Source organism: Callionymus lyra, chromosome 3 (genome assembly GCF_982586985.1).
Source record: "Callionymus lyra chromosome 3, fCalLyr1.hap1.1, whole genome shotgun sequence".
NCBI classification, from domain to species: Eukaryota; Metazoa; Chordata; class Actinopteri; order Syngnathiformes; family Callionymidae; genus Callionymus; species Callionymus lyra.
Genome location: NC_141820.1, coordinates 32454685 through 32481110, shown reverse-complemented (window position 1 = coordinate 32481110; position 26426 = coordinate 32454685). Strand labels below are relative to the sequence as shown.

The following is a 26426-nucleotide window of genomic DNA, read 5'->3' as shown; positions in this document are numbered from 1 at the left end:
GGCTTTTCACACAACAAACTCTTTCCTTCGTCACGGTTAATAAATCATATGCAACATAAACACAAGCAAAAACAGGCTTTAGTCCTGGACTTGACTCGGTAGAGAAATATAGTTTGTGCCAGACAGATGTGCAACAGGTGCAATATTTTGCCAAGATCCAGGAGATGGAAACAGTCTGCAGCGAATTAGTATTTAAAAAAACAAGAAAACATTAGCCACGATTTGACAAAGAAGGATTTCACTGAAGAATTCGCCTTCCATTAAATAAGCATCTGCTTTGATTTCTGGTCATTGTCGTTCTCTCTAGCTTGAGTAATCCGTCTATGAAACTTTTGTTTGTGATCACAACAAAAGTCTCTCAATAAACTCTTAGTTATTTGATGATTTATTTGCGTTTCGCTTCAGTATTAAGAACTGGATAGGGAAGTCTAAACCTCTTGCGTGAACAGGCCTCGGATAGATTAAAATGGATGGATGTATGTATTTATACAAGGCAATATTTGCGCTATAGCTATTGATTTATTATTATTCCTGGGGAGTTGTATGTCTGAGGTGTCACGTCATGTCATCCATCTGTATTTGAATTGTTATAACCAGTGAGAAATTTGACATGTTGAAAGCAGACAGCACATTTGTCTCCATTTCCACTTCATATTAAGTGAAAAGGAGCCCGGTGTGTGTGAGAGTAATCTTGTGGTACCTGCTCTGTGTGCTTTACTGTGCACACAAGTTGCTCCCTCACCGTTGAAATAGCCGCCTTATACATCAACACTGTGAATTTGTTTTCTTATTATGAATCATTGCACGTGCTCAAATTAAATATTGAATGTATAAATTATACCGCAGTGAGGATAAATGCATTTCTTCATGTGCTATTTGATCTTTTGCACAAGGATTGCATCAAGCTAAACATATGCATGTTCATATAGTGATGAAAACGCACACAAATACATCTTATCGTTCACATCCGGAAGAGAAAGTGAACACTAAAGTTGATTTGCTGTATCTAGGTCAAACACATTCATGTATGCATCACATCTGGACAAATGCTTTTGTGTAAATATGTTGCTCAAAGTCTAAAAAGATTGACTGACGGCTCATGACATGGACACGGGTCTACATATTTATTGCATATAGACTGGACTCTGGACGGACTTGTGTCTGCATTATCAACTACCCCGGAGCTCTGTGGAAAGCAATAACACCAGAATTGATTTAGTCCATACTAACCTTGAGGCCCAGCAGTGACCAGAGAGATGTTGAGCAAACATATAGTACAGAAAATGAATGAATATCAACACAATGAGAGAGAGAAAAAAACCCTGCTTGAATGTCACATGAAATGCGGCATGCGTCAACCTGCTAGGGAGGAAATGCCTCCTCATGAGGGCTGTCTGTCAATTTCACTTCCATCACTCCTACACAAAGACAAAAAAAATCCAACACAAAGTTTGACAAAAACACACATACATTCTTTTGACTATAACTGAAGTTATAAATAGGGGCATCAAAGATACCCTTACTAAATAAAAAGCCCATTATATTCAAGGTTTTGAAGATGCAATCCACCTGTTGTATAATAATCTAACATTGATTTTAGATTTACGTTTATGTTTAAACTTTCTAATAAAATCTCTTTGTTTTTAATGTGTCTATTTGACTCAATTCCAAGCTATGAGTGATTCATCTAATGCAAGTATCTTCTCCCTTTGACTAGATACCAATTTGGTTGTACTAATCAGCCTTTCATTAGACTTGTCATAAAGACTGTATCAGCCAAGACCAAGTCAAGACCTGGACATTTTTTTTCAGACCAAGATCAAGACAGGGAATTAAAACAAATAAATAAATAAAATTGCATGAACACCAACTTGCTGGAGTTAAAGTCATATAGAAGTTTATTTAGGGATATTTCTAAATGAATATTGTCAATGCCATTCAATCATGAAAGTATAAGAACAATTATGCATAAACCATTCTCAAGACTAGGATCCTTGAGAACACTACAACATGCACATCAATATTTACACATTTACCACTTTCATGCATAACTAAGATGGTGTGTATATTCGGAAGCCTTTACTGTTTTTGAGAAACATATTTTAATTGTACAATTTTAGTTTTTATAGTTTACAGCAGGGGGAGATTGACAATATGCAAGTAGAGAAAGCATTATAGTTGGGTATTAACATCTGAAAGAGGATTAAAGAACATCACTCACAGCAATTGCAACTTTTAAAGACAAAAACATGAATCAAGAAGTGGCGGCAAAAGTCCTCACTGCCTGTGTTAATAAATCAGGTGATAGATTTATTATCGTACCTCTCCTCCTCCCAGAAATAAAATTAAGTTTTGTTTTATTTTGTTGGGCACTAGAAACTTTGACCATTGTATGTCCTCTTGATAAATCAATTTGATCATTTGTTTTGCTCAAAGCTTTTACTGCACCAAGGCATTTGAGACGAATAGAGAAATAATAGAGTGAAGAGTAAGAGAACTAGGGCTGGGTATCAATGTTTCTTTTGTCCTACAGACAAAATGTTTCGATAGTACAGAGTGATGGTTTTCTGAAGAAAATGTGACAAAGGCACCAAACATTTGATTGATTCATCTCTCCTTAGATAGATAGATAGATAGATAGATAGATAGATAGATAGATAGATAGATACAAATTTATTGATCCCTCTGGAGGTCTCTTTCGGGAAATACACACAGCAACACAGATGATATATCATAAAAGAACAAGATCAAGAACAAGTTAGTTTCTATTAAAAAAAAAGAAAGCACAAGATGTCACAATCTAAGTCTAAAGATAAAGAACATAGATCAAAGAAAAATAACAAAGACAAAGGATAGAAAGATTAACATAGAATAGACTCATCTTTTTGCACCATACCTGCTCCCAAACCCAGATTTATACAATCTAATAGCACAAAGAATAAATAAGTCCCTGAGTCCATTAGTGTTGCAAGTAGCATGTGTTCTTTTACACTGAAAATTATTTGTTATTTGCCAAAGATGAAAAATGCAGTACTATGTTCAATATAATTTTTGTTTTGTAAGAACGGATATCATCAAATTGGTTTCAAAAAATGGATGTACTATAAAACACCTCCGATCAATACCCGGCCCTAAAGAGAAACTGACTTAGGAACATTTTGTTGGCCAGCGCATCTACTTTTAGAATTGGCTAGTGAATATCATTGTCATGCTCTCTTTGTCACATTCAACTAGAAATAAAAGTTAAATCTTTGACAAATTGATTTATTTGAGTGAAATAGTTCTGAAACCTAGATTAAGAGAATCACATTGTTGCTTTATCCTGGTTGTATTCCTAGCCATTAATCAAATGATCACCTTTTAATACATTTTTTTTTATTGTTATTATTATCCTATATAAAACATGAATAAACACAAAAAGCAAAGTGTAGGGAAAAGGATGTGTGGATAAAAGGTCAGTGATTTTATATTTGAGGGGAGATATTTATGTTGAAGCTGCATCATACAATTCCTAGAAAGCTCGAGACCAAGTATGTGTCCTGTTTATTGTGGCTCACTGCTAAAATCCAATTGACGGAAAGTTGCGGGAGGGCATGGTAGCATTTTGCAGGCATGGCTGCACTGGATTAGCAATTAAAGGGATCAGGATTTGTTCCAACTCAGTTGTGAAACAATGGAATACACATATATATATATATATATATATATATATATATATATATATTTTCCTGCTTTTTTTGCTGAACTGATCAGAAGACCTTGTAGTACACTGCATATGTGTGAGCATGTCTTGCATTCCAGAAAAACCGAGAGAGGGATCTTAGAGGAAATGCATTCAATGAGAATATGTCAGAAACATTTAATTGCCCAATGAATGATCTGTGGCCTAGAATTTCTGAAATGGCTCATGAATAGGGTTTACTATCAAATTGGTTTTATCCAAAACGGATAGATTAGAAGTGATGACCAAAGCTGTGCCTGGTTATTAAGAAAGGCACAATGTGTCAAAAAACATAAATACAAGTGATTTTTCAAACCTGAACAAAAGGTATTACTTTTGGTAATAGTAATACTAGGTACTTTGAAAGGTGTTTCCATAGTAATACAGTTTGTCTGTTATGATCTGTAAGTATGGTTATAGGACTACACTTTTGAATTCGTATTTCAGGGCTAGATTGTGTGCGTGTGAGATTGTGTGCACGAAGGGCTTTGCCAGATTGGTTCAGATGTAGAGTGCTGAGAATCAAGTGATGGCTGTGTTTTGAAATACCGTATTTTCTGCTCTATTAACCGCACCGGATTATAAGGCGTACCTTCAATGAATGGCCTATTTTAGAACTGTTTTCATAAATAGGGCGCACCAGATTATACACGCATAGAATAAAAGATACAGTCAAACGTTTGACTGCAGTTGCGTTATGCATTCACGAGATAAAGCTGTGCTAAAGGGAATGTCAGCAAAATGTTCAAATGATGTTTAAAAGGCTTCAAGCAGCAGCGCTTGAGATTGGTGTTGTGAGCAGACAGTGAAGTTGAGCGCGTGTATGACAGCTAGAGCGTGTGTGTATGACACTCACACAAACCGGTGGCAGTAATATCACTTCATAGACGTCTGCCATGATGTGACGTGCGTCGTAAATCCCACCCTGTGATGACGCAATGACGTTTTCCCGCCCACGGTGTGTTGGCTCAGTCGGCGCAGAGTCATGAAAGTGTAAACAAGTCCCCGGCCAAGTAATGTTCATAAATAAGGCGCTCTGGATTATAAGGCGCACTGTCGGTTTTGGAGAAAATTAAAAGCTTTTAGGTTCGCCTAATAGTGCGGAAAATACTGTACCATTTGAATGTTTCAAAACAGTTTTTAATGGAAATTGACACCAAAATAAAAGTGAGGGAACAAAATAAGGCACCGAGATCTGCATTACTTTTGATTTGGTTACTACCTTCTATGTCAGAATTAGTGCCAAGAATCAGTCCTTTTGCCTGCTTGTCAAAGAAAACTATCTATAATAATATTATCATTATACTTGTCATGCTATTGAAGCTCTACTTTGTTTTGATGTGTCAAAAAAGAAGAGATTTCCATCATCAGGGATTGTTCAAGTGACAACAGTGTGGAACTATTTGTGTGTCTGTTATCCATTTTCGAATGTGTGTGTTGCGTGTCTGTCTAGTTTTGCTTTTTGACAACACTATTTATTTATTTTTATATCTTTATCTTCAAAACAAAGTATCTTGTTATAAATCTCGTCGAGTCATTTGAGACTCTTCTAGTCAGTTTGGCTGACGTCTTGTCAAGTTTGTGCTTCAAAACAACACAAACGGAAGGAAGAATCTGAAGGTATTTATGTTGAATTTAAACCAAATGGGAAAACGATAGAAACTACGACAAGTCTTTAGGATTCAATAACAATAAGATGAATCAATATAAAAATATATATAATAGAACAAATGGCTGATGTGTTAATTTAGATATGTTTGAGGTACAATTTAATGTATGTTTGTTGAGTCTCAGCCAGTTCATGTCTGAATACATAATCGCGGAATAATGAAAATAAAATGTTTTAATTGTCTGCAATATGTCGGAAAATCAAGCTTTAATCAGTACACGCCAAAAATGGTGCCGTGACCTGAAAAAGGAAAAGTTTTATACATGAGTATCAATCTTTCATTTAATTTAAAAAATATATAAAAGTTCTTCTGACTTTCCAAGGTGTAAAATAAAACCTGTGTTAACTTTTTCCCCGCTCGCCTCTCTCCTCTCCTCAGGGAAGCTGGTGCTGAAAATTGGAGCACCGAAGGCTGCCAAACACTCACAACAACCTCTGTCCATACCAAATGCCGATGCAGCAGGATATCCACCTACGCCGTGTTAGCACAGCAAGCTAAAGACCCGGTGAGTCACTGACTTGTAATCAAATGCATTCTTTGGGATAAAAGGTGAATGTCAGGTCAGTCCATCACTCTTGCGGTCGTATAGCTGAAAGAGAGATGGAAGAAAGAGCTACAGCATTTGTTTTTAGAACATGCTCATGGCTTGAGCATTGGAATGTATTTGACACTGGCAACAAAAAGGTCCAGTGCTTGTGAAATACTTCAACATGCGGTTGTAATATACAAATGGGTTGTGAGGTTAGTAGGATGTTTATTAAGGGTCGGTATAAGTTAATGCATGAAGCAATTCTTCTGACTGGTACACACATGTATTCGTCTCTAATAATAATGCAGAAATATTGTTGTTGACTTTTCTTTTCTTTAGTAAGGCCTAGTTAATAGTAGTAATACATATGGAAGTGGATCAATGCCATCAGAATATTCAATGGTTGAATTTTACATTTTAAATGTTCAAAGTTGAATCGTTTTTGGCAGAAATCTCATTTAATATTAAGGTTATTGAAAGGTTTATTCTTTTTTATAATTTAAGTCAATAATAAGACTTTTAAAAAGTTGAATTTGATAAATTGATAAATTAATCCACATGTTAGATTTTTTTAAATACCAACAATGAAACACAAATATTTATTATTCAATGTGTTTTGTAGCCTTTAAACTGTAATATAAAAATATTGTTATAATAAGAGTGAGCTACTTTCAGCCAAACATGAGACGCACATGTGATGATGCAGAAAGCACTGGCAAGACAATTCAGGTCCCGACAATGTGTGAACTTTGTTTGGTATCTCAAAAAGCTTTCATTGAATCTCTCGTTCAACCTGTGGTTTTTGATGTCAAAGGATTGCAGCAGGAGTACTGGTATAATCAGTCAGTACAACTAAATTAAATAAACCTTCATTGGATTGTAGTTACGTGTGATTAGTCTCCATGATATGAAGTTGCTATCACTTTGGAAGGTGATGAACGTTTCTAGTGGCTTTTGAAGCTTGATTTATTAAAACCATTATTAAAGAAACATTGAACATGTATGGAGGCAATTTGAATGAATGTCTAAACGGCTTAAAAGAGACGAAAGACATAACAGATGAATGTACTGTGAATGAAAGTGGGACCAAAGCGGTTTCGTATTTGTGTCATCTTCACAAGCCACTCATGTGCATCCATGCCAAAATCTGTTTTTTTTCATGCTCGTTGCAAACACCTAGAGTTAAAACAAAGTGTGTTCAAGTCAGATTTACATGAACAGTGTTGTTAAACACAAAACTGTCTTTTAGTGTTGATTCCAGGATCGAGCAATCAAGGACATATCCCCTTCCTCCTCCCCTCCCACAATGTCAGCTGTGTTTAACTTCCTCACTAACCCCCACAACCTGGAGACACATTGGAAGATGGATGGGTTACTCCCGGGGATCAATTGCAGTGAGCTCCGATGCCGATCCCATCTCATGTTAAATAGAGAGGACTGTCAGAGAGCGTGTACCCGATTCCAGATTAAATGTGGATGTTTCTGAAGCTCCTACTGTCTTGGGGAAATAAATAGGAGAAATCTTGATTTTGTGGGAAAAGGCTTCTTTTTCCCAGGATTTTTTTTTAACAAATTCCACTGCAAATGGTCTGAATCCTATCAAATTGCTCCTAGTAAATCATTTGGATTGCATATCTGTGGATGAGCAGAACTTTCCTCTTGAAATATGAAAAATATTTTTTCTCATATACTTGAGATCAAATGAAATTCTGCCAAGTGAGCGCACTTATTTAAGATTTTTGTAACCAACTAAAACCTGGCACCATTTGAACAGTAGCTGTTAGGGAAGAGTGTCAGCCGCTGGTAATTCTTTATTCTCCGAGCTTGTGTTGCTGAACATCATCCAAAAGAACTAGTGATTATGAATTGGCTTAACGCTCTCAGCGTTCTTTTTTAACACAAAGCAGCCTCACTGAAGCAACAACAGGAATCAAACACGGAATAATAATATCGAATAGAGTCTCAAGAAAAGGAATTTAAAAACATTGAGAATAGAAATGACAGAGAATTATATAAAAATAAATCTGAAAACCCAAGATAACCCTAGAGAAATGGGAGAGACAAGAGAGTAAATGTGAATTATAGGATTTACAATTGTTGGAATGAAACGTACATTTTGAAAAATCATAAAAATGCTATATGTTTGATTTTTTTATTGTACATATAGGATAATTGGGATCCTGACAACATTCCTTACTTGGTATGTAACATACATAGTTTAAATTTAATTGAAACTAGACATATTTTGATTTCATTAGGTTTTACCTGATCTGATAATGTTGTTCTCCCTCCTTAACCCTTGTTGTCTCAGGGTCAAGGTGACTCAGAGGCCCACAACAAATGTGTTTGAGGTATCCCTTTGTTTTGTCTCTGAGTCTTGACCCAAAGACATTAAGTTTAGAAACCTTCACTGAGGTCTATTAGTCTAGCAAATTTGAAAGCAATGTTTTAGAGTGGCAATAAGAGCAAAACAAACAAACTTACTTTTCTATATATTATCAGAACAATGTGTAATTTGGGTTTGGTATATTATTGCCCCTTCTTCAGGCATCACATTGACAGCACCTTGAGGGTACCAGAAGCAAGGGAAGAAGAAGAGTCGATAACAACAGCAGGAGAAGCTGTTTGACTTGGCAGAGACCATTTATTATATTTTTCCTGGACGCAACGAGGATACTTCGCTCTGCTGCTCACTGCACAAATGTGTGTTCGCTACAAGCGTGCACCATCTAACAGGATTCAGAACTATAGAAGAGTTATTTCCAACGATCATTATTACAACTACGAAAGCATCTACCAAACTATTTTTTATAATAATTGACATTTAGTCGGTGGAAAAGGGAATACTAGCTTCAAGGCCTTTGGTCAGATATTTATGAAATGTACGTTTTTTTATAGGTGTTATAATGTATCGCAATACACACCAACATACCAATGCCACTTAATGATCTTTTAGGTCAAGCTTCCTGTCATGGTGTCCTGATATTCCTGCAGCTAGTTATGAATACCGATGTTTCTGCCCGCGAAAACAGCATCGACTTTTCCCTTGAAGCTAGAACCAGGTCGAGCATGGTGAATGAAAGTGCACTATGCAGGCGAGAGCACATTGACTTTTGTGACATTTCCATTGAAAAGTGTGTTAGTCATTAGTGGTTTATTATCCAGCCCTGCTGCACCATTACACTCATGGTGACGACCAGAAGCTATGGGTCAGTGTTTACGTTTCATTGGGTCTCTGGCGGGAGCTGTTCCGGCCAGTGACTAGTGAACTGGGCCGCCTCAGGAAGTCTTTAATGAGGCTTATTGTTTCAGTGCTGTTGTTCTTATGCAACAGAGGGAACCCCATTTTGAACAGGTAATATATAAGATGGATACGTTTTGACCGCCGCATTTACGCGTCGGAGCAAAAACTTACACTGTGTCCGGCCTTCGGGCACAGCTGAGTATCAGCAGCCAAGCTCTGACAGCTTATCCCGGTCCACAGCACGACGGACAAGGGGGGGGTGAGGATTAACCTCCATGTTTAATAGAAAAAGGCGGGAGGCACGGATATGTGGTCAGAAAGACATGGAGGGATTTAAAGCAGTTCTGCCATTACGGACCGTTTACAGTGCAGCAAGGGATAGCCTGATAATCCTGTTTACTTTCTATAGCCACTAAAATTTCCAACTTTGTAAACTTCTGCAGTGTGTGTGTGTGTGTGTGTGTGTGTGTGTGTGTATTTCCACGGACACCTTCACAATCAGATGTTGTTGTTACTTTAGAAAACAAAGACGAAAGAGATAAATAGCAGGATCCTGATTGATTGAGGTCATTATGCCAAACAATAAACAAAGGCACTTATTTTCAGTATTACAGGAGTCGGCATAAACCCTGCAGCTATCACCAGCTCAATGTTTCAGTCGTTCTCAAGGGTATTGTGGGATTAAAAGTTGAAGTAAGCTGTGGCTTTGCAGGAGTCGATAAAGCATTTCTTACCTCAAGTAAATCATTTTCATGATTATCTCTTCAGTGTTTGCTGAGAATAAAAGCTTCTCCATTGTAAAGTTCATTTTACATACTGTATATATTTACTATACACGTCATACATGTGTAGTACTACCTTTTTTATTAATTACTGCTTTGTATTTTATTCACATTAGTACGATTTTTAACTTTAATATTATTTTGTTTGCAAGATGCCTTTTTGAGATTCAGTTTCCTCACATTGTTCGTGTGAGAACACATCGTCCACACGCTGAAGTGGAAATTGATTAGTCTGGTGACTCATATTATACCTTTTTTTTTAGATATGCCAACTTAAATTACTTCACCTAGACCTGATGTTTGATTTTCTAATGGTTCAGACCAAAGAACTGAGACATATTCAGCGCTGCTGGTGGAAACAAAAGGCATCCCTTGGGATCAGTCTCAAATACAGCAGAATATAAATAACTAGAACTCAACCTGAATCAAAAATAAAAAAAATACAAAGTAAAGGTTGACAAGAGTTGAACAACAACTTTGTCATAAATATGTTCTCATAACATTGAAAATGCTGAAAATTAGGGGGATTTAACTAAATTCCACATTTAATAATTGCATATTTTTGTTGTGTTACTCATTCTGAAATACTATAGGCAGAATTATCTGATATCATCGGTTACATTTATCTATATGTCCTTTTAAATGATGGCTTAACATCTAGGTTAACATAGTGAGAAGATTATTTTAACTAAAGAGCTTTCATTAAAAATGAATGTTGTTTTGAATGTTACTGAACCTGAATCATCGCAGGTCATATTTAGAATCCCCTTTTGGACCTTCAGGTAATCCGACTCATTTACCGGGAATGCCAAACAGGGATGGATAAGGAACCACTGTGCAATCCCACTTCATGGAAAAGCCAAGGTGTGGGGGCAAGAACAGAGTGAATAGGAGAGAACTGTTGCTGGTATGATAAGAAAGAGAGTGAAGAGTGGGAGTCGGAGTGAGAAAGAGAGAAGAGGAGGAGTTGATAGCATGATAGGTAGGAGTGGAGGGAGGAGGAATGTCAGTGAGACGAGATAAGTAGGTTAAACCTCCTGAGCTGAAAATAGCTATCTTCTCCATCACATGCTAGCCAAGCTGCCCGGGGGAGCCTGGCCGTATTCAGCAGCGCCAGACTCACTCTTTGTCATCGGAAATCTCTCGCCATGTGTTGATTTACTTACTTCATTGTCCTGCACATTCTAAATCCGATCCAAAGTGCTCATACTGTATTGACTGTCTTTGCTCATGGTGTCTGTCTGCTTTTTTTAGTCGCTGATATTAACTGTGCATCCAAATTTTGATTTTGATTTAGAAAAAATATATGAACTATGACTTGTACTAGAGAAATACTCCAGAATAATTGATCAATTGAACCGTAAATATCAAGGTAATCTGAGTCAAATTCTGGAGACAACAGTAACTGTGCTGGATGCCTGTGCTGGAGGACAAACATTTACGTGAATCCTTTTTCGATCTGGAAATATTTAATAAAAATGTCTAAACAAAAAGAAAGAATGAACTTAAATGAACCAGCAGAAGTTATATACTGTGGTTGTTGTTGTTGTTTAGTTTAGTAACATTTACATGTTATTACATTACAATACATGATGCTAATTTAATATTTAGAAAACTATAGTTAATCATCATCATTGTTGTTGTTGACTTTCTTATTCTTATTATAATATTATTATTATTATTATTTATTAATGTTATTATCAATATTATGTACAAATAAAGCTTACTTACCTACTTACTTAATACTTACTTACTATTATGATGATGATGATGATGATGTTGGTGGAATAAATGTTTGTCAATCAGTCGATGAATCTTCTATGTATTTGCTGAAAAAATAAATGTATCACGAGTCTCTGTTCTGATAAAGTGTTTTCAGAAAACATTATAACTTCTATTCGAGGATTGTTTTTGTGAACTTTTGTTTCTGCAGTCGGTTTGTGTCTTGTGTGTTTTTATTTTATAAATATTTCTTCTCTGACCCATTTCTTGCAATTGAATCTTAATACACAGTCTGACCTCTCCTCTTTTCCCAGTTGTTCTGCAATACTGAAAATGTTCTGGGATTCACTTCCCGAGCCTTTAGAAGTCCTACACACCTATCAGCCCGACATTGATTTCCACAGTGAAACAGTTGAATTTTACGCAGTTCATTGTGAACAGGGGAAGTCTTGCTTTTAGAAAATATTCCTTTAGACGAGGTATACATCCTAATGAAACATATTGTTCCTTCAGCCTTTGTCAGCATTTTACAAGACAATGTGTGTGATCTTGAATAAACCTCATCTCAACTGCATCTCTATTTGTTTTCTCTTCGTTCATTAGGACATGGGTCCCACAAGTATGCCTTCGGTGCCACTTATGGTCGGCTGTGGTGTGTCCTGCTCAGCGTTGCTCATCATGCTTCTCATATACATTGCCTTCTGGAGGTACAGTATGTTTCTAACCACATTCCAGTAGACTAGAGCGCAGAACCATCCTTTTAAGAAGATACGTCGTGTTACTCACTATATTAAGACATCTGCAAAACCATTTGGACAAGGAATCCCCAACATTTTTTTGCTCTGTTAGACCAGTGTAATGTGAAGGACTGGCCTTCAGCTCAAAACAGCAAACAGAATGAATAGCAAAAAAACAAAAAAAAAACATACGTTAAGTGCATTAATAATGTATCTCACCATAATGCTGAATCAGCAGGAGCCGTTAGCTGGTTTCTCTTCAACAAGATTTTAACATGTAGGTTTGTGTCTTAATAATAATTATCTCTAATTAGCTATTGCTACTCCAAAGATAGTCCTGTTTTTCTTTTAGAAAGTTAAAATCAAGGATGATAAATGAGCACATGCCACAGATAATCTACGCATTCAGTATCAATAATAATTAAACATAATAACATAACAAGTTAAATTTTCATTTCAAGTGAAACAGGAAAGTATTAATAAGAGTTGTGAATAATAAGTTAGTTAATATAATAAAGTAATATCTGTTCCTTTGCAATCGAAAATTACATATTTTTTGATCAGGTTTAACTAGGTTGAAATTCAAATAATTGTGCATGTTAGATGTATGAAAAAGCAGAAATTGTATCTAAATTGGAATATAAAATTTAATAAAATTTGCATATATATTGAAAATGGATATAACGGACAGGATAAAATTTAAATAACAGTTTTCCTATCCGTGCACCTTGGTCTTAAATGACCGGTACTGAACAACAGACCACAAAATAAGGTCAAATAATTCAGTTTCAGTAAAGGGTGTTTGCTAAGATCCGTTTGGTCAATTCACAGAATTCATGAGCAGAAAAACACATATTATTAGCTTGCCCATAAATGCACAGTGTTGAAAATAGATAGGTAGATAGGAAGATAGATAGGTAGATATAATTTGAAGATAAGAAATGTATAAATAAAAGGATGATTCGAAAATACAATAAAAAATAAAGTTTTACTATTTGATTCTTGTGTTTCTCGCAGGTATATCCGCTCAGAAAGATCCATTATATTGGTTAATTTTTGCCTCTCCATTCTGGCCTCCAATCTATTGATTTTGGTGGGACAATCTCAAACGCTTAACAAGGTAAGTTGAACAGTTGTACTAAAACAATACAATTCTGATGTCATTTCTGAGGCCATCCATTGCTCTAAGTAGGAAGTAATTAAACTAATGTCACGTTGCCCAAACTAGTTGAATTCAGCAGAGATAAAAAAAAAGAAAGTTTCTTTGTGTTCTCTGAGTAAGCACTCTTGCCTGCCCAGCATTGATCCACAAAGTTGATTCTTCTCTTCCATCCTAACTACTGCTGGCAAAGTGGAAAAGAACTCTGTTTCCAGAATGTAAAAGTCAGATTGAATTCACATTTGCACACCTGCCCCATCGCAGTGATTTATGATGACATGTTTTTACGAAACTTTATTTTTCTACTTTCTGGTAAAGCGAATTGTCTGCTTTCCACACACAAAAAATAAATAAATCTCCCTCTGTAGGGCCTGTGCACTGTGACTGCTGCCTTCCTGCATTTCTTCTTCTTGGCGTCCTTCTGCTGGGTGCTAACAGAGGCATGGCAGTCCTACCTGGCAGTCATCGGCAAAATGAGGTCACGACTCATTCGCAAGCGTTTTCTGTGCCTCGGCTGGGGTAAGTACCTCCAGCCTGTGTAGCCACCAATAAATATCTGTCTATCAATGTTAAAATTATGTTATTATAACGTTAAAATATAATTATGTTAAAATTAATAAAGAACTATTAATAATGTGGTATTATTATTCTATAATGTTATTTTAATCATGTTTTTTTGTTAATATATTGCTATTATGCTGTATTTTATTATGATAACATGTATATAACATTATAATAATAACTTTACAGCATAATATCAATGTTACGATGATGTTGTATTAATAAGCTAATTTGAACGTTATATAAACATTATATGGTTATTATTATATTATTAAATAAAGACAGAAATGTAAAAATATATGAATAAATCAATGTTAAAATAATGGCATACATGAATAATGACATTTTTAATTTTTTAGTAAATGTTAAAATATATTAATTAATAAATGTATATGCACACAGAAATAGCACTGTTCCAATAAGTCAAATAAAAGTCCAATATAATTTATTTATTTGCATCTCCGATATTCACAGGTGCATTTATTTAAACATTTAGTTATGTATTTATAAGTTTATTTAATTTTCATTGTGTCATTTATTGTCCTTCATATAAATTAACATCAAACAAGTAAAAGTGGATGTATATCATAATTCTAGCTTTTAACAATTTGATGAAACAAACTGCATTGAGCCAATGTGTTTGATTCCTTATTCATTTTTGCACGTTAAAAAATATAAATGTTGTTTTTAAAGTTGTTTGTTTTGATGGTTTCTGCTGTTAGTTGACATTCTTGAAAATATAGTTAATTATTGGAGCATATCTTTATATTAGTTACGCAATAACAAGCATTTGCCAATTATACTAATTATAGTCATAATAATACAAATAATAAATAGTTGCTATTATAGTTATTATGTTTTGTAAAATAAATCTTACGGCATAAGAAATCCCACAAAGCAGTAAAAGTCTTTACGAATGAATCGGGTGCCTCCTGAAGCGACTTTTGTGTTGCTATAAAAATGATTGAGACCACCATAACATGAGAAAGCACTTTAATGTATTTTCTTTAATACAAATCCGCTGCAAATGCTGCATGAATATATCAACCTCATACTGGCATTAAAAGACCTTTTGTCCTCATAAGCCTCTTTTTCCTGTTAAATGCCACCTTTTTTCAATTTAGGTTAACCTCAAGCAAAAGGCTCCACAGATGTTGGAAGACAATCAAAACGTATGATACGATCTGGACAAGATGCTCGGAGATAGCTCTGAAAATAACAAGCAAAGCACCCGTCGCACCATATATCCTCGCGCACTTCTATTCATTTCTCTTGATATTGATTCCTCTGCTGCAATCTGCCTAGTCGCTGATGCCCTTACCTGATAGAAAAGAGACAGAATGTCTCTATTCAGCACTCTATTGACGAGTGACTAGGAGATACTCTTGTGTGTGTGAGGGGAAGAACATGTTGCATTTCCAAAAAAAAAAAAAAAAAAATCACACTGTGTACCCTTCCAGTGATCAATCTGTCCTGATCCCAAATCCAAGATGAAATCCAAAGACCTTTTGATCATCGCACAGATCCACATAAATGCAAGACTGACACATTTAGTGGGCCGCACTGGCTTCCTACCATCCTACGTGTTAATGTGCATTTTCTAATTGCTTTTCATTCGACGCCATAATCACAGCTTTGTTAATTGCAGGAATCTATCAAAGCCGAGCTCATTAACGACCCGGCATATTTCCTCTTTTTCTTTGGCACCGCGCGACACATATTGCACATTAGCCTGATTTAGCTAATGAATATAAGACTTATTGACCAATTTCACCTGCATTTTGCCATTTTATACACTGACTTTCGCACATTCACAAGGTGCTTCATACTCGCGTTCATGATCTCCTAGCAGGGAAAGGTCATCGATGATATTACTGTAGAGACATCTCGCACCATTATGAAGTTTGACTAAAACGTGTATGGGTAGTTTTGGTTTGCTCACACTTATTAACTATTATAAAGTACTAACTAACACCTTGTTCATTGACTATGTTCCACCCTTGATATAATAATAATAATATCACTAGCATTTCACTCTAAACAACACCTTAATTACAGAGTAACAGCGGGAAATAAAGACGTTTTTAGACACAACTCTGATGATAACTAACTTTCGTCCCCTATTATTGCCAAAAAGGTTTTTTATTTTTTTTGTTTTGATTTTAATCTAAATTGTATTCATTATAAATATCTAATTATCTTATTTTAAGAAGGTTTTACGGAAGATTAAATATAAAATTTTCTTGTAAATATTTATTTACAATTTTACCTTTTTTACTCGTGGGTTCCCACTTGCACAATGAGGCCCCTTTTTTTGGCTTTGGACATGATCCGTACCATGATAGTGTTTCCCATATCCATAAAAAAATGTGTGTGTGAGTGTGTATGTCCAAGAGTGATGATACAAGGATGGTTTCCGTGTTACATTTGAAGCGCTATGTAATTAAAGATTCATTCATTCATTAATAAGTGACATTTTATTACTCTCATTTCAAACACAACAATATATCAAATAACTTCTATATTATCTGAGCTCACTGTAAAGCTTTTTTATCTGTCAAGGACTCATTCAAGGGTTACCATGACTGTAGGAATGTAGCCTTTAATGATCTGTTCATTAGACATAGACATATCTGAATTGATTTGGCATTTCTCTGTGTGAAGTTGATTATATGCAGTAAACAACCTGTGTTTCCCTTTGTGTGATTACTTTTTTCCTTGCAGGTCTTCCAGCTTTAGTGGTAGCGGTATCGGTTGGTTTCACCAGAGCTAGAGGTTACGGCACAGCTAGCTAGTAAGTACAACTTTAGCTTTAGCAGTACCAATCTTTTGCAATCAAGTACATTTCATATATAACTGAGAGTTTTCAGTCAGATTATAAACATTAATTACCACAAATGCAAGTTACATTTATGTGGAAAATATACAATAAAAAACAACATATTTGCAAATAAGCACAGCAGCAACAATTACAATATCAGTGGGTTATTTTTATCCCAGAAGCCCTTTAGAGATTTATTTATAATGTTAATCTTAACAGGTTGTATTTAAAATAAACTGTACTTAATGAAATTGTATTTTATGGTCACGAATATCGTACCCATGTACCGATGAAGCTTCATCACTCAATGTCTTATTTTATTTGGCTCAACAGGTGGCAAATATACGTGAAATTTCAATGGCATGGCTGTTTAAAGCAATGGATTATAGAGCAGACTAAAATAAATCTGCTTCATGAAGCTTCACTAGCCCAAAAATGAACCTTAAAATCTTCTAAAATGAATTCCGAAAAGGTTAAATATTCAAACTAAAATCAAAAAAGAACCAACACAATTAAGATCACAACCATGATTTCCTCAGATCCCCCTTTAAATTTGATGTTGTAAAATATTATTATGTATGTGAACTTGTGTATTTGAAAGCAATAACAACAGAAGAGAGGATTGTGGCTAATAGCATCACCAAAGGACACATTTAAATTCATTATGGTTAATGGCCTTTAGACAGAATGAAATGTCACAACATCATTGGCAATTTGGGCATTTGGTTTGGATCGGTAATAAATGTTGATAGCCACTCAGGGTGCAACAGAAAAAGCACTCACCCAAAGAAAGTATTTAGCTTTCCCATCATTCTTCTACTGTAGGGAGGGGAAAGAGTTAAGTGAAATTAAGACGCATGAATCCGATATATTGTTCACACATTTCTATGATCCTTTCTTTAGCTGCTGGTTGTCCTTGGAGGGTGGTTTGCTTTATGCCTTTGTTGGACCTGCTGCAGTCATTGTCTTGGTAAGTCTGCCCTGAAACGCTCTTTCTTCATTTGCCATGACTTTGAGCTACATGAGCCTCATCTCTCACTTGCTCATTTGCATGATTCTCCAAATGTATAATCGCTTAGCTCTACGTGTTTGGACTTTATAAGAAGCTTTATATTGACCACCGAATAAAAATCATGCAGTGGCTAAAAAGCTAGTATAGGCTTCCATTCCTGATGCTATAAGAACTCAATGTACTTTCAGTACAAAAAGTCTGATACTTATTTGCTCTTATGTGGCTCAGAATTGATCTTTTTCCCTAATGTGTTTTGCTTACTTACCATTATGAACTATTAAGTTGTTTAGTTAATACAGTATAATGATGTACTGGTGGTCTTGTGGGTAGTCTATTAGCATTGAAGAAAGAAAGTCACCTGAATGCGGCAACACTTAGTTGGAAAAAAAAACCTTGATCATTTTCTTTTTGGATGTTGGTATGTCGGTCCAGACCAAAAAAATCAAGCCAATACTGAGGTTCAGAAAGCAGTAGTTCACAAATGTCCACTTGAGGCTGGCTCGGAAATACTACAAGTTTCATTCAAACTCAGTCTTAAACACCCATTTCATTAGCAACCCACTCTGTACGAGTGGGTCATTTCTTTTCTAACATCTCTATTTGATTATATTTCTATTTAGTATATCATTTTTTCTTAATTTGTGTAGTAAAGGGAATGATTTTCTTGAAAGATAAGGGAGCACCTATTAGCCTTTTTGCTCAGAAGGTAGTCTACAGATCCCAAACTGTTTATATTTTCTGCTTTAAAGCTATAGCCTCAAGCTAAATCAGCTATAGTGGTTTCATCAACCGATTACGACATTGGGTGATGAAACCACACCACACAGCCTGCTCTGACCAGAGTCAGTCTGAAGCAGAAGAGTGCCAAGATTGCACAAACGGTGACATAACAGATACTTGGTCCAAATAGTGTCTATAGTTTAGCCCCCAGCACAGCTAGTTTAAGATGTTAATTGGAAGAAACGATTTGCCTTCTTCAATCGAGGATAAACACAATGGAACTTAAAGGGTTAGTTCCCCTAAAAAAATTAAATTTCACTTCAATTTTCTACTCACCCTTATCTTGACTAAGGCTTGGGATTATTTTCAGATTAATCTGTTCCTTTTTAGAGTTATAGGCAAAAATGAAAATGCATCTTAATCCAACCACTGGAGCTTAGTTGGTGTCGTCTTCATCTTTGACACGCTTAAAAACATCCAAATATCTCCTCTTGTATTGAAGCCTTTACGTTTTTTTTCGTAAAAAAAAATTAACAAGTCTATATTTTAAGATGGGTTTTAGCGGAACTACTAGGCCATCAATGTTAATCTTGTGCATGTTCACTGACTCTTGCAATGTGTTTGAATGAGGAAAAGACTTAAGGCAGGAGCTGAGGGACCGATCGTTTATGCTACAAACAAACTTACAGCATACAGACTCTTTTATTTCGCGAGAATTCCTCATGTCGAGGCTTCAATGCAAGATGGATGTTTCAGATGAGCACCATAGAGATGTTTTTATGTCTCTTTGGAAGAAGATGAGGATGACGGCAATTTAGCTACTCTAAAAATGAATAAGTACAAGTACTCTGGAAATAATCCCAACGCTTAGTTCATATGAGGATGAGTAGTTATATGAGTAAAGTTTGAATTTACTGTGAACTATGACTTTAACAATGACTTCAATACAGCTGTATTTGTTTGATAAAAAAAATATATCAGAAATAGGAAATTAAGATAAATCATTATTTTTTCTTGACTTTGCATTGCATTTCCTGAGTGTAAACGTATTCTCCGCACGCCCACGCGGCAGTGATGGTCCCCGACTCCCCTGTGTTGTCGCTGGAGCCCCACTCCAGCAAACAGCTGTAATGAGATTGGGAGGTCGGTCAGAGAAACACAGACCTTCCCATAAGACTCTTCTCTAATTAATGAACCCGGCCTTGGGCAGATAGCGAGACAGGACGACGCTGACTCACACGGCCAACGTCTTGACTAGCTTGACAATACACAATCTGGCACATTGTCGGTAGTTGTTAGGGACGAAGAAATACAGATTAGAGTGAAGTAGACAAGAGGGGGAGATTTCAGAAAATGGTAAAATCGGCCAGATGTCCCATAGATATATCCATACGAAAAGCTTCCAGTTCCACTCTAATCTTTCATTGCCATGTCTCGAAGCAGTGAGATTACTTTTATTTATTTATTTATTTGCCTGCCAGGAGCTAACCTTTGTGACAGGCCATGAATAACTCTAGCTGACATTGAGCTTCAGACCTTGAAAAGATTGCTTTGCACATGTGTACATAAATAAAGGGAAACATAAAAAAAAAAAAAAATCCACTGTGGGTTCAAATTATTATTTATTTTTCGTTTGTTTGTTTTTTGTACTTACAAGGTGATTAGATGTCATCCCAGAAGTCTGCACTAATGAGAAATCTGTCTATAAGCCTCTTAGCAGCTGGTCTTAGTGACCCAGTGATACAGATTTTGCAAGACCCACTAATAAGACTCAAGTCTAGACACTGATGATATTGTCATGCTTATGAAGCAACATAAACAGTCAAAGCACTTCATTCTGTGAGGTTATAAAGTACTATAGAGTCTCGTCCCTTTTCTCTTACGGTGAAATACGTGGAAACGAGCCAATTTATGAAATATATTTCTGTAATGTTCTTATTGATTTAATTCACCTTGTTTAAAGTCATCAACAATAACTGATAAAAAAGACCTAAACTCAAAAAGATTATTTATTACAACAAAAAAATCAGCTTCATAATTGTTTTTATTTATTTTGACTGTGCCATTCTACCAATTTAGATTCTAATGTATTTGAAACTACTACCATGTTTCAGAATATTGTTGTGTTCTTTTGTACAAATCTTTAGAAAATATAAATCAAATATCAGCTGCTGTTAGATAACGCATTGAAAAACAAGTAATATATGATTCCCCGAACCAATCACTGTCTATTTCATGTTGTGACTTACAAACGTCTTCACCCTGAAACCTCAGCACCTGCTCGTGCTGTTATTAGGTAATCTTAAATTAAATGCATATTTTGAGACCCTTAATATAATAAATAGTGGGGGACCTGGGAGGGACCAGTCCGAGACTGCATTGAAACGGATACAACCATTCTTCGCAAACAACTATAAGTAGAAGATGCGTTAGAGTTCCAGTGAAAGTGTGTTTTAGGAAAAAAATGTAATGTGGAATTCTGCCAAGCTTATCTCATCAGACAAGCAGCTTCAAAAACTAAGGGACGGCAACTACTTCCTTTGATCCTTCTAAGGAATGGGATGTCGACTGATCTGATAATAGATAATAAACAACATCATGGACTTCAGTTTAGTTCAATCACATTTGGAAAGTTTTTTTTTCCGCCTGAAAGCAGCAGCTGACAATTCCAGTCTTCTAACTGCAGCAAGCTTAAAGCGGAGATTATTTCCCCACGCAATTTTCTCACTTCTTTATTCTACTTAACAAGTACATTTTCTGGTTATATTATGGTGTTAATTTGATGTGGAGATTTGTGCAGTAAAGCAATTGATGCAATCTTCTCAAAACACTGTAAAATAGACGACTTTTACCAGTCCTGTTCTATTGATTGTTCTTTTTGTGTCTTCCAGGTGAACATGCTCATCGGGATTGTTGTGTTTAACAAGCTTATGTCTCGAGAGGGCATATCAGACAAGTCTAAAAAGCAGCGAGCGGGGTAAGTTCGCTTCCTAATCAACTCCCAAACAGAAGGGAGTGCCTCTTATTAAATGCAGTTTGCTTATTCATCTGTTCAGGCAATTTTACTCTGAAACCTGACGTCCTGTTTGCTGCATTAAATAAATGTTCCTCTCCACCAGGCGAGAGATAAGATATTTTAGCAAGAAAATGAGAATGTTATAAACGGTTAGTGTGTAGACATGCATACATAGAGATGCTTTTATTTCAACCATAGAAACCCTTTAGCTAATTGTGTTGCAGTATGTGTGTTTCTTTTGAAATTGTCCTTAATGTTCCCATAGTTATAAAGGTTTGGACATGTTAAGCTAATTGAGTGTAACATATTTTTGTAACATATAACACATTTTATCCCTTTTTTTTCTTATGTATCTCAGGTCCATGTGGCTTTTTATATAACATTTGATGTTATTATTATAGAATGCAATTACAAATCCAATGTAAGTTAGCCATTTGGTTTACACTGGTCAACCAGTTATGATGAGTATTGAATTTTGTCCATTAAACATAGGTTGTCGGTTCAAAGATGATTTGAGGTTTCAAGAGAATGGCTAAAAGAAGGTGACATCTCGTGGACTCTGAAAATAAGGATAATGCTTCATCAAGTCCTTATATAACTAAGCATATTATAACAGAGTTACTGTATAGTATAGATCTTACCACATTATATATATATCTATCATATATATAAGCCACATTGCACACCATATTTGTTGCTCACAGGCCACTCTGTCATTAGTGTAATGCATTTCCTTATGAAGCTGAGAGGATGGCTGCCACTAAGGCAATGAGGTGTGATGCTATGCTGTGCTGCGACACTAATGTAGCATCACTTGCAGTTTGCTTAATATGTCTACAAGCACACACATCGATTCACCCCATCTGTGTTGTTAATAATTACATTAAAAGTTGTTTTATCGTACTCACAGCCACATGCAGAGGAAACGCTTGGACACACATTAATCATGCTAGGATTCTCGCTGTTGAAGCGAGATTACGGGTGTGTTTCATGTTTGTGTCGTGGTATTCCGTTAACACACGTGACTGCTGTAACATTGTAATGTCAGTCTCTCACTCTACTTGCTGTCACTCACTCTGTTTCACTGCTGTCACTTTATTTAAGATCTGATTTTAATTTGACTTTTCTTTTCTCCCCCACCCCCTCTTTTCTTTCACCCCCCGCCCTGTCACTTCTTTTTTTTTTTTCTTTACTTCCACAACAATTTTCTTTTTTCATCTGTGACACTTTGCACACTCACTTGTTGGTATAACTGGCGAAAAGTGTCCCACCGGAGGCGCGTAGTCGACTGCTCCTGAAATGCTCCAAGTGCGGCGTGATCTCGAGTACTGCTATGTCCAGCTCGACTGCCAGCAGCGCCATGTTAGTCCATCTTCATCTTTCGATCTAGCTTGCTTTGTCTTTCCCTCTCCATCTCTCTTTCTCCCCTTTTTAATCTCTCACTTTTTCTGTTGATTATGCAGGATGACATTCAGACATCTCTGGCAGGCAAAAAAATAAATAAATAAATAGAAACATTTTGAAATGAGAAGAAAGCACCTGCCATGCAAGCTGCCACGGTTTAATTAGGTACAGTTTTGATCCAAAGAATAATTCCACGGGTCATAAAAAGTTTATATGCTGTATGGATAGTTTATATTCCTATTAAGTTTAAATTAATAATATACATGTACTCTTTGATTTATAATACAAAACTAGTTTCTGGTGTAGAAGAAAGCTGTATAAAAATCATTATTTATGCTGACAATATTTTGTTTAGGTGTTAGAAAAACTCTTTTGATCTATTTCCAAACTGTAACAGCAATTCTCGAACACTCTCCTAAATAAACCTAATTATTTGACTTAAGTTCTCCATGCAATATGATTTTACATCATCATCAGTTTAAGTGGGATGTTTTTCAGAGAAACTAGTTCTAATGGATTGGTGGATAGGTGGATTAATAAGTGGGCGGGTAAATAGGTGGATATAAATAAGTATCGTCAATAAAAACAATAAATCAGGGATTTATTACTTATACAGATAAAACTGCAACAGCATCTTGTGTAGGCACATACCTAACCAACGCTTCCATCTCACTTCTTGTCAAAAAACCTGCAATGTTTCTTCCCCTCCCTTTTGGTCTTTTCACACAGTCCACCCGTCTGGCACTTAGTGTTCATCAACCATATAATTGTGGGCAATTGTCCGTATCTGAACTCTATACATGATTACACATCATCTTCCACTTCTCAGTTGAATTATTAAGTCTGACAGAAACCTCAGCTCTCCAATCAACTTCAAATTACACACAAAAGATCCTACATCCCTAATGCATGTGTGGATTTTTTAAGAAGTGATATAGAACGTCTGATATTGAACTTCTTCTCCTATCTTCCCTCTCTATTCCCTTTTTTCTACCCACTTTCTTGCACCTGACAGGGCCTCCCTGTGGAGTTCCTGTGTGGTTCTTCCACTGCTGGCGCTCACCTGGATGTCAGCTGTGCTTGCCATCACTGATCGCCGCTCCACATTGTTCCAGGTGATTCATCTCAGGGTTTTAGATGATACTCTCGAATAGAAGCATCCAGACGTGCACCTGTTTCTACCAGGATAAATATTTATATAGGAGTTAAGGGCGGTGACTCTGACTACGTAGAAGTTGTCTCATGGGATATGCAGCAGTGAAATTAGCTTACACAAACAAAGCAAACAATTTCCCAAAGGAGACCTCCTGAGGGATCAATAAAGTTTTACCTTACCTTACCTTACCTTACACTGATCGTAGTTGTATTTTTTGAGTTAAAAAACAAATACAGAGACAAAAGACCTTGGAATAGTAACTACAGGATAAGTGGAAATAACTACCAGATCAAGAATATGTATATAAACCCTGGCTTCTGACTTGCCACTTAGTCAGATCGATGGTCTCGTCCCCCAGCAGTGAGCAGCCCAGGGACACCATAAAAAAGCCTATTGTGGCAAGACAGAGGAGGAATTCTCCGTGGAACATGCATGAAAACTTTCCCTATCTGACCGCAGACCATCAGGAGGGACATGGTCTGCTTAGGCTGTTTGCACTGCAACGTGAGAAACATTGGGCAAATTGAGATGGACTGTCTGAGCTCATGACAGGCACTGAGAGACAGGCAACGCCACAACACCACAAGAGTCTTAGCCAGAGAAATCTCTTCACCAACTGGTGATTGGGCACTGACAAGCAGCCAAACTGTAGCGCAGGCGTCAGCTCAACAAGTATCAGGGTTGAAGCTCCCACGGGGGGGGTTGTCTTCACATTGCAGGGAAAGTCTTTGTGAATACTGAAATATGTTTTCCCTTTTGGCACCCAAAGCGTCTCAAGATCTGCGGTAGTTTTGATTCATTTATTTTTTTTAAACGTCAGACTCATTTTGTGTCTTGATCAGGAAAAAGTAGCTGTCGGTGGCTCATGTTCGCATTCATCTGAAGCACAATAGTTATAGCACTCCCTCACCTCCACTCTGGGGTAATTGAAGGCCATTTATTGTGTGGCAGAGAAGCCATGTTATTGCCTATGAACTAGCCTGTCTGCCCCGTCTACCTGATCACTTCCCCAGACGCATCTGTCTCAGCCCTGACGGATCTTTGCTGATCTGATCCTGAAGTAAGTCAGACTCGAGCGACAGGGTTCTGCACACGATCCATGCTGCCACAACAGCAAATGGAGCAGTGTAGCCACAGGAAGTTAGTAGTTTCTCTGAAAATGCTTCCTCAGCATCATGGCTGTGACATACTGAGGGTCACTCAGAAAGCATGGTGATCGTACTACACATACACATCCTACAGGTGAGACTGTGAATTGAGTCTCATCTGCCTCTTCAAAGAGAATTGCATACTGCTACTGGCGGAATAGAAACACATCACATAGCAGGCAGACAATGAAAGTATTGACTTCTGTGACTTAAGGAAGAAGCTGCACTAAATTGTCATAAGGGAAACAATAATTTTGTCTGGCACTGAGGAAGATGTAAAAATGACAGGACGGAATTAAGGCATTTAATAGGGTCAGCCTAGAATGCCCCCTGCTGGGTGGCAAAGCTTAACCAATAGAGCACACTAGAACCTAGTTTTCCATTATTAACTTCAAATGTAATAACAATGGTATTTTAGGTATTAAGCACCTATTTAGCCTTTTTCTACTGTAGCCCTTTTAGTAAATGTTAACAGAAAATAAAAATGAAAAATGGTTGGAGTAAAATTAGATATGAATTAAAAATCTCATGATATTATATATATCTCATATATGGTGTAGAAGTGAAAACAATTTACAAAAAGAGTCACTTTCTTATTTTCTGAACAACAGTGGAACCAATATTCAACCATATTGTCTTTCGGCTTTTTCGATCCATTAAAGACTGATTCAGAGTGACTCCTTAGAAGTATTCGAGATATTTCATTGGAATTCATTTCACTTTTGAGCATTGTTATAGTTTCTTAAGGTGTTGTGAAGCAGTTTCAAACTGGGCTGTCCCAAATAGTGAATGCTTTTGGGGGAAACTCAAAAAAGGAACATTTCATCTTAAGTTAAATAAAGTCTATTGAAAAGCACAGTCAAAAAGATATGATTTTAAATTAGATAACGATAGATTTATTCCCAAATCCCACTCATCCTTTGTTCCTTTTTTTTTGGAACCTCTTAAGACTTATTCATTTCAACTTGACAGCTGATTAATAGTAATGGAATGATGGAACTTTATGAAGGAAAGTCCTAATTTA

At 36.3% G+C, this 26426-nt stretch overlaps 1 protein-coding gene across 1 annotated transcript in view; it reads left to right on the top strand.

The window, feature by feature from the left end:
* Nucleotides 1-26426, top strand: part of adgrb2 (adhesion G protein-coupled receptor B2) — a 194837-nt gene that overhangs the window by 143056 nt on the left and 25355 nt on the right. Inside the window, exons 17-25 of the mRNA XM_087787570.1 lie at nucleotides 5770-5896; nucleotides 12272-12375; nucleotides 13423-13525; nucleotides 13933-14083; nucleotides 16850-16919; nucleotides 17850-17916; nucleotides 21570-21655; nucleotides 22958-23056; nucleotides 24114-24213. Of these exons, the coding sequence (XP_087643696.1) occupies nucleotides 5770-5896; nucleotides 12272-12375; nucleotides 13423-13525; nucleotides 13933-14083; nucleotides 16850-16919; nucleotides 17850-17916; nucleotides 21570-21655; nucleotides 22958-23056; nucleotides 24114-24213 (907 nt within the window). The remainder of the gene's footprint in view (nucleotides 1-5769; nucleotides 5897-12271; nucleotides 12376-13422; nucleotides 13526-13932; nucleotides 14084-16849; nucleotides 16920-17849; nucleotides 17917-21569; nucleotides 21656-22957; nucleotides 23057-24113; nucleotides 24214-26426) is intronic.